This window comes from Salmo trutta, chromosome 19 (genome assembly GCF_901001165.1).
Source record: "Salmo trutta chromosome 19, fSalTru1.1, whole genome shotgun sequence".
Lineage (NCBI taxonomy): Eukaryota > Metazoa > Chordata > Actinopteri > Salmoniformes > Salmonidae > Salmo > Salmo trutta.
Genome location: NC_042975.1, coordinates 8,813,738 through 8,823,538, shown reverse-complemented (window position 1 = coordinate 8,823,538; position 9,801 = coordinate 8,813,738). Strand labels below are relative to the sequence as shown.

General features: G+C 42.4%; 1 protein-coding gene across 2 annotated transcripts; it reads left to right on the top strand.

Moving 5' to 3' along the window:
* The first annotated feature begins 259 nt into the window (after positions 1 to 259).
* On the top strand, positions 260 to 3,598 carry LOC115153952 (beta-2 adrenergic receptor). 2 transcript variants are annotated; one of them, XM_029699665.1, is made up of 2 exons: positions 260 to 458; positions 662 to 3,598. In XM_029699665.1, exon 2 carries the CDS (start codon positions 672 to 674, stop codon positions 1,893 to 1,895), a length of 1,224 nt encoding a protein of 407 aa, XP_029555525.1. In that variant the 5' UTR covers positions 260 to 458; positions 662 to 671; the 3' UTR covers positions 1,896 to 3,598. The 2 variants fall into 2 exon arrangements, with proteins under 2 accessions (XP_029555525.1, XP_029555526.1); XM_029699666.1 differs by having other exon boundaries at positions 659 to 3,598.
* The last annotated feature ends 6,203 nt before the right edge of the window (positions 3,599 to 9,801 follow it).

Sequence of the window (9,801 nt, the reverse complement as noted above, 5' to 3'; positions counted from 1 at the left end):
TGAAATGTAAGTCGCTCTGGATAAGAGCGTCTGCTAAATGACTAAAATGTAAATCACTATCACATCAGCAGCTTCTTTGATTTATCTGATTACATTTTTTAAAATATTTTCCTTTACAAATATTACAGATAAAAACATGTTCTGTGGAAAAACATGACTGGTATTTAAAAGGAACTGTTATTCACTTCTCCTGTAGTCTGCCTGCCTGCTGATTGGCTGCTGCCAGAGTGTGATGTCATTCTTGCCTGCTATAAGAGCCCTGACTAGATCAGGAACAACAGTGACAGAGTGGTGTGTTAGAACACGGAGCAAGTGGGACTGTTAAAGTGTGTCACACGGCAAAAGAGGAAGGGAGAACGTTTCTAATGAAGTATAAACACCTAACTGGAGCTACAACGTATTTCTATCCAAAAAAGGAATACTTTTAGATTTATGGGAGACCAGGAGAACATTTGGAGGTTGGTAAATTACTTCAAGATTAAGTATTTAAATTAAATTGCATCTAAGAAATCTTGAATGAAATTACTCAATTGATCAATCCTTACTCATGCTTCCTACCTTGACTTTATACACATTACATTTACACTAGCTATGTGGTTTATTCTTTGTTTTATGGGTGTCTTCGACAATACGTTTCTTCTTATCTAATCTCTTCAAGCAGCCCGTAGATCATGGAGAATGTGAGCACGCCTGCCTTGTTCAACCTATCGGACCTACCGGTGGAGATGAACTCGTCGTCTCACCAGTGGTCTTACTCGGAGTACAACGAGGCTGAGGCAGTGCTGCTGGGCATCATCATGGTCCTGCTGGTATTGGGCATCGTCTTTGGCAACGTGCTGGTCATCACCGCCATCGTGCGCTTCCAGCGGCTGCAGACGGTCACCAACATGTTCATCACTTCTCTGGCCTGTGCTGATCTGGTCATGGGCCTGCTGGTGGTGCCCTTCGGCGCCTGCTACATCCTCCTCAACACCTGGCACTTTGGCAGCTTCCTGTGCGAGTTCTGGACGGCGGCAGACGTCTTGTGTGTGACGGCTAGCATCGAGACGCTGTGTGTGATCGCGCTGGACCGTTATCTGGCCATCACATCGCCGCTGCGCTACCCGTCCCTGCTGACCAAGCGCAAGGCGTGCGTGGTGGTTGTAACGGTGTGGGGCGTGGCCGCCCTAATCTCCTTCCTGCCAATCCACATGAAATGGTGGGTGTCTGACGAGCCCGAGGCGCTCAGCTGCCTAGGGAACTCCCATTGCTGTGACTTCAACACCAACGCAGCCTACGCCGTTGCCTCCTCCGTCGTCTCCTTCTACATCCCCCTGGCGGTCATGGCCTTCGTCTACGGACGCGTCTTCCAGGAGGCCAGGAAGCAGCTGCAGAAGATCCGCGGCAGTGAGGGACGGTTCCACGCCCAGATTATCAACAACAACAAGGGGCAGGATGGAGGAGGAGGAGGGGGGAACGGGAAGAGGCCAAAGTTCTGTCTGAAGGAACACAAAGCCCTGAAGACGTTGGGGATCATCATGGGAACCTTTACTCTCTGCTGGCTGCCATTCTTCGTGCTCAACGTGGCGGTGACCATCTGGAAGGTGGACAACATTAAAATGCCATTCAGGATATTGAACTGGATAGGATATGCCAACTCAGCATTCAACCCCCTCATATACTGCAGGAGCCCTGAGTTCAGGTACGCCTTCCAGGAGATTCTGTGCCTAAGAGGGACTGCTTTCCCCACTAATGAATACATATACAAAGGACACAGCTTGCAGGTTAGCCCTAAGGATAAGCCAGGCAGCTCTATACATGATACTGGGAGCATGGAGCTAAGTACTGGCTCTCGGTCTAGTGTCACCAACACAAACAGGAATTGCAATAAATCTTCACTTGCTTCCATTGTCTGAAGCGCAGGGTGTTACCAGGAGGCCGGTCTGGCTCGTTTAGTCAGACCTGGTGAGCAGACATGGGATAGGAAATGACATGTGAATCTATTTCCATACTTAAATGTGTTACTATAAGAATATTATTCTAGTAATGTGTAGGTTATTAAATGTTTGTTATATGTTTCATCTTAATATTGAACAGTCTGCAAAAGACTTAGGAAGTATATTGTTTGTGGACGTGATCATGTGTACGTGTGGTTTGTAGACATGTGTGCACATGCCATGTACTCTAGTGCTTGTGTCTGTGTGTATTTCAACACCAGGGTTCAGGTACTAAGTTCATGTTGCACAAAAAAAAATCAAAAAAAAAATCTACCTCATTGTTTTTCATTCATCTCCATCTCAAATAGCTTCAAGAACAAATCATTATGGTCTGTTTGTATGAAAATGAATAATATTGTCTGTCAGTTGAACTGACTGTTCTTTGCTGGCAGTGGTCTGAAAGACGTGGAAAGGCCAGGGTAGGAAAGGTCCAGAGAATTAACAGGCAGAACAAGAGATGAAATTAGGGTTCTACAGTAATATATGTGCCCTCTGTCTGTAACACATTCCATATTTATCTGGGTCTCTCCCAGAGCCATCCCAGGGGCTTCTGTCTGTCTGTGGGATTCTGAACGCTCCCTCGGCCACGGCCCACCAATCCAACTCTCTGATGAGTCACGGCAGGTGCGTATCGTCACAGGCGGGCTGCACCGCACCAAAAAACATTTCAACAGTTGAGCAAACGCTCGCGCTGCTCTGTCCCACTCCCTCCAGCCACCCTTCAATACCTCAACCTTCACCTTCCCTACAACACCATTTAATAAGTGTGGTTACATACGCATGTCCTGCCGCCCCTCAAGACGGTGTGTAAGGACACACAGACAGACAAGCCTCAATAACCCTTACAAGCACGCTGTAGGTCAGAGCAGCAGTACCTTAATGCTGGGTAGTGTGACCACCACTGTATGTCATTCTGACACCAATACCCAGCCAGTAAATTTAGTCTGTAAAGTTATATTTAGTGATTGCTTTTACACTCTACCTTGCTGCTGCTTCTCTGTGTTATTAGTTGTTAATGGCGACCGTGGGAACGTTGTTGTTGTTGTGCTGCTCTCCGCTGTTGCTCTAGTGTTTTCAAGTTTTATTTTTGGGCTGTTTATTTCTTTATTTTTTTGCTGTTGTGAAGCCACAGTGTTTACAGAGATTCCTGGACAAGCTGTCTGATTTGGGAGACAAACAAAATGTAATATGCAATGTACTAAGTAGCGAAAATATAAGGAAATAAACCACTACAGTAAGGGAGAGTGGGGGAAGTTGAGCCGCCCTTCGTTTCTAGGAAACCATATACAACATTAATCATGTGAGCAGATATTTAGGAAGAGGTCATTATTTCATGGAGTCTGTGGAGGAAGAAACCACAGAGAAAAAGCAAGTTCATTCCAAAAAATGGATTTTCACAAAGTCAAAAATATATTGTCTTAAAGGTTTCATGATGCTTGTATCTAAACCAAGGTTTTAAGACTTTTATACATCTGTTGGGGTCTCTATACGTTTCAATATGAGGTCCTTAACCTGCATAAAAGTGCATCTTTGCAGCTGTGGGGGTTAATAAAGACTAAATGTTTGCCTTGGGTTAAATTGAGCCAATGGCCACTATACCCCATCCAAATGCAATCATCATTTGATCAGTTTTATGCGTAGTATTTCTGCAGTGTGTCATACATATTAACTCAATATTGTTACAGAGCAGACATCATGTCCGTGTATACAAACATAAAACAGGCGCTTGAGAGCAGCCAAGGAAGTGAGTGAGAGAAGGGATGAACAAATAGACTGAATGACACTGAAGAGGTACATTAATAAAAAATACTATTAACATGTACCTGTGTGAAAGAGAGGCTATGATAGAGTAGCAGAGGCACACCAGGTCTTATATGATGACATGGAGTCTGAGCTTGATAAAGAGAGGCTATGATAGAGTAGCAGAGGCACACCAGGTCTTATCTGATGACATGGAGTCTCAGCTTGATAAAGAGAGGCTATGATAGAGTAGCAGAGGCACACCAGGTCTTATATGATGACATGGAGTCTCAGCTTGATAAAGAGAGGCTATGATAGAGTAGCAGAGGCACACCAGGTCTTATCTGATGACATGGAGTCTCAGCTTGATAAAAAGAGGCTATGATAGACTAGCAGAGGCACACCAGGTCTTATCTGATGACATGGAGTCTCAGCTTGATAAAGAGAGGCTATGATAGAGTAGCAGAGTCACACAAGGTCTTATATGATGACATGGAGTCTCAGCTTGATGAACATATCAAGAATCTCACAGATCAGTTTCATGGGCTTAGTAGCCTTTAATATAGAGAACTGCCTACCAAACAACCTCCCTTTCCCAGATAGCTGGTAGAGAAATGGAAGGGTAAGTGATATTGAACAGAGAGATCTATATCTGAATGTACACCCCCATTCCATGAATTCAACTTTGTCCTACCAGCACTATCACCCACTGTCACAGGACACCAACACCCACTGTCACAGGACACCAACACCCACTGTCACAGGACACCATCACCCACTGTCACAGGACACCATCACCCACTGTCACAGGACACCATCACCCACTGTCACAGGACACCATCACCCACTGTCACAGGACACCAACACCCACTGTCACAGGACACAATCACCCACTGTCACAGGACACCATCACCCACTGTCACAGGACACCATCACCCACTGTCACAGGACACCATCACCCACTGTCACAGGACACCATCACCCACTGTCACAGGACACCATCACCCACTGTCACAGGACACCATCACCCACTGTCACAGGACACCAACACCAACACCCACTGTCACAGGACACCAACACCCACTGTCACAGGACACCATCACCCACTGTCACAGGACACCAACACCCACTTACCCCAAGGCGGCTTAACTTACTCTGTCCCTATTCTCAATTTACAACTGACCCCATAGCCAGGAATCCACTTTTTTTGGTCAAGCTATGTTTTCAAAACTCTATGTAGATATCTTTTTTAGAAAGAATACTACATTTCTCTTGAGGTAGTGATGCTGAATGAAAAATTAAATAAATGGCTCAACTTACCCCACTCTCCCCTATAGCTTTTGCAGAATCTGCACATATTCTTGTCTAAGAATGATCAAATGTAAGATTGGAACTTTTACTTGCAGATGTTCTACGTAGGTAGGTAGGTAGGTGCTCTCAGTGACGATGAACGCTGTAGGTGTCCTCAATTTCTTGCAGATTTTGTACAGGTGTTACTGAAAAGAAACCTCGATATCACACGTGATTCTGCCTGTAATGAACTCGGCTAATGGTGTAGCACACTTGTACTTCAACATAGACTGTATCTCACCCTCACGTCAGCCAGCGAAGTGAAAAAAGTTACTCTGAAATGGTCTCATCATGCACTGACTGTAAATATTTAGAATGCTTCAAATGATTTCTTAGTGTATAGGTCTATACTAAACCCTGTTACTTTACAACTACTTAGATAGCTACTGATGTGTGTGTGTGTAGGTGTCTGTCTGCTTGTGCTAACTGTTTGAATATTTATTTAACCTTTTATTTTGACAGGGAGTCATGCTGAGACCAAGGTCTCTTGTACAGATGAGTCCTGTACACACATCAATATTCACATCAATATTCACATCAATACACGAAGAGCAGAACACAATCATAGAAAACAAACATTCTTCAGTACAAAGGTCCTCAACCAGCCTTTTGAATTGCTTTAGAGGCACCAATTCATCACATTTATTTTAGATGGAAGGGATCCCCAGAGATAGCCATCCATGAGACCGGGTCTTGTATCTTGTACGTCTGTAAGTTAACAATGACGAAAGGTACGCCGGAAGTTTATGCAAGAGAGCTTTATAAACAAAAAGAGTGCAATGCATCGATCTACAAGTCTTCAGAGAGGGACAGTCTACTTTCTGTTACAGAATGCAGTGATGTGCACTGAACCTATTGCCCATAATAATGCGTATTCTGTCCAATGGCTTCAATACAGTGGCAGCTGCATTTATATGGACAATATCTTCATAGTCTATAACCGGTATGAATGTTGATTGAATGATTTGTTTTCTCCTATCAAATTCATGACCTATTCCATTTTAATTCTTCATTTCTTAACTAACTCGTCAACATGCTTTTTGAAAGATTAGCCTTTTCGTCAGTCCAGATGCCCAGATATTTACAAGCGGGGACACGGTCAATGAGGGCACCAACCAATGAACATATACAGTATATTCATGAATCATCATATACATTATTATGTGATTTGGAGAATACCATATACTTGGTTTTGCCTGCATTAAGTATGTAAGTACATACTTAAGAGATTGCTGAGACAGTGGTGTTTTGAAGGTTTGATTTCATAGGAAAACATGAGGTACTGTATGTGTTAACTCACCCTCTTTGTTATGGACACAAGGACACTTTTGATGTATGTACTGTAAATGTGAATAATGTATTTTCCTTGCGTTGCAAAATGTTACGATTAATATATTGTGTCAACTTCAGACACGTGGCTACAAAAGTACGAGACATAGTCTTAGATATTTACATATCGAAATGATTTCATTCCACTGAAAACTTGTCATTTGCCAAATGAAAAAGTTAACAAAGGCAGAATATTTTGCAGCTGGAATTTTTATTAGAAATAATATTTGCTAGAAATATTAGCAGTCTGTTAAAATGTGCTTTTGTTAAATGTTTCTTTCCATGTCTGACATGTTTGGTCTGAGATTAAACCCATGTGTGTCGGTTACGTTCTAAGACCTGGTTCTGTGTAGTGAGAGAGCACACTGCCCCCCTCTGGTAAGGCTGTTAACTGGAGCAGGAAGAAGGATCCGTCAACACTGTTTTTAAGATATTTTCTGCTCCCCAGCCCTTTTATAAAGACAGCCTGTTGCTAAGGCCAGTGTCCTACATTACAGGACAGGACATTGCGCCTGGATTCCATGAACAACATGACATTTCATATGCCCACAGCTGTTGTGCATTGGGAAGCACTGAGGCAGGCATGAGAAGGACTGACTGGTGGAGGTTGTCTGCAGGGGTTCACACATCTCTTCTGACAAGGAGACTAGAAAGATGCAATGGAAACAGCTGTGTCCATGTTGGACAGTAACACTCACTGGACTGAAGGGCAGCTCTTCTCTTTTTCACAGATCTTGATCTCCACTGTGGGGAGGAATGGTGCCTCTGAGCACTGATCAAATGAAACTGAGTTTACATTTCTCAATCTCTGCTGGCCTGATATGAGTCCCAATCTAATGCTCCAGGGAATGTTGCATTGCAGGTTCCACATTGTAGCTGTGCCATGATGGTAAAACGATGTACAGTTTCAATTGCATACCTTTTAGTCATGTGAATCAATTCTGCAAATGTAATGTATTTCAAACATTCTGTATTTGCTATTACCTTATAGAGCAGGGGTATTCAACCGGGGTTCCACGGCCCCCTAGGGGCCCACAGAGGTGCTGCTGGGAGTCTGCTATATATATATATATATATATATATATATATTGTTGTTAGCAACAACAGAATAAACAAAATTAGAATGTCATACCTACAGTAGAAATAGGAAAATATCTTATTTCTTATGATGGTAATTGTATTTCTTAACTCCTAATATTGAGTGAATTACATTCATTAGAGCCAATTACACTCATGCACCTGCAAATCAATTAAATCAAAAATGTATTTGTCATATGCTTCGTAAACGACAGGTGTAGACTAACAGTGAAATGCCTACTTACTGACACCTTCCCAACAACGCAGATAGAAAAACATAGAAAATAATAACACTATGAATAAATAGACAACCAGTGTGGCAGTGTTGCTGGCTGCTGCTAAGTTTTCTTGACTTGGACATAAATATTTTGCCATCACATGGCTAACCCTTGTTTCACCAGCTAAACAGCTGCTCTTAGCAAAAATGGGTTTGGAGTTACCTTTCTAATTAATAGGCTAGAGTTTACACTTCCTCTTCTAATGATTATGTGGGAAGGTCAAAATAATGAAAAACTATCTACCAAATGTATTCATTTTAAAATGTTGATTACTTCTTCCTTCACTTGATGATAAGACATGTGATATATTTTTTTTGCTAATGTACAGTACCATTCAAAAGTTTGGACACAGTTTTTCATTGGACACATTGTAGAATAATAGTGAAGATATCAAAACTGTGAAATAACACATGGAATCATGTAGTAACCAAAAACGTTTTAAACAACTGAAAATATATTTTATATTTGAAATTCTTCAAAGTAACCACCCTTTGCCTTGAACACTCTTGGCATTCTCTCAACCAGCTTCATGAGGTAGTCACCTGGAATGCATTTCAATTAACAGGTGTGCCTTGTTAAAAGTTAATTTGTGGAATTTATTTCCTTCTTAATACATTTGAGCCAATCAGTTGTGTTGTGACAAGGTTGGGGTGGGTATACAGAAGATAGTCCATATCATGGCAAGAACAGCTCAAATAAACAAGGAGAAATGACAGTCCATCATTACTTTAAGACATGAAAGCCAGTCAATATGGAACATTTCAAGAACTTTGAACATTTCTTCAAGTGCAGTTGCAAAAACCATCAAGCGCTATGATGAAACTGGCTCTCATGAGGTCCGCCACAGGAAAGGAAGACCCAGAGTTACCTCTGCTGCAGAGGATAAATTCATTCGAGTTACCAGCCTCAGAAATTGCAGCCCAAATAAATCATAGGAGGGGGTCCCTGGGTCACCGGTTTTCCTGGGAGGGGGTCCCTGGGCAAGAAATGGTTGAAGACCCTTGTTGTAGAGCCACGGCTTCTTTCTGCATTGTTCCACTTTATCAGTGCGTGGGTCTGCTGCTGCCAGCCAGTGTTATGATTACTGTATATATTATCATAAACAGAAGTGTTTTATCTGGTAACTGGAGAGACCTGTGCTACTGACCATGAATACAATCTGGAGGTGACATATTTTCCATGCTGCATGTCAGTCACACAGTATGGTGTAAGTAATCTAGCACCAATCCCTGTTGTTCAAAATTATCTACTGTATCGGCATTGATGTTTTTTTTTAGTTTTTTTTTACGGTGGTCATTGTGTATGTGTACATTTAGGTTGAACTAATGTGATATGGTATTTGTATTTAATAAATAATGTATTGTTCTTCAATGGTAATATATCATTTTTTTTGCAGTTGTATTAATGTATTTGTATCTATCAACAAACTAGATAGTCTTTTTAAATCCTGAGAAAAGTGTGCATGCGCACACACACACACACACACACACTTTGGCTGACTTTTGTGTGTCAACCTCTTATCAGCCTCAGTGGTATCAGCCAGTAACCCCAGGTAACCCCAGGACAATGAGAAGAGATTTCCTGGGAGTTCCCTGGTCTGCTATGTAGTAAACAGATCCTATCCAGCTAATCTACCCCACCTGCTGCCAGATTGTCTCACTCTAAAACCCAGATCAAAGCACCAAGCCCAGTGCTTAACCAGAGCCTGTTGTAGGCCTGGACACTAACCAGCAGGATTGTGGGCCAGGGCCATAGACCTGTAGCCACAATAGAGACCAGTGACAGACAGATCACACAGATGAAATATGACTGTTGTCCAATGTTTTGCATTTCTCTGCTCTGAGCTAATCATTAAGTTTACTCAGATCCTCTGACTCATGGTCTTTGAGGAGAGTAATGTTCACCATCTGTTTACATGGCTGTCGGCCAGCTGTAATGGATGGTAGTGGACTCGCTGCCCAGCCTGTAGCTATGCACTCTCTGCTTTTTGGAAATTTTACTACATTTTTTTCCCCTCCTGTGCTGTAGGTCATCTTGGATTATTTGCCCAG

Coding starts and splice junctions, on each gene's coding strand:
- LOC115153952 (XM_029699665.1), top strand. CDS start 672: ATGGAGAATGTGAGCACGCCTGCCTTGTTCAACCTATCGGACCTACCG.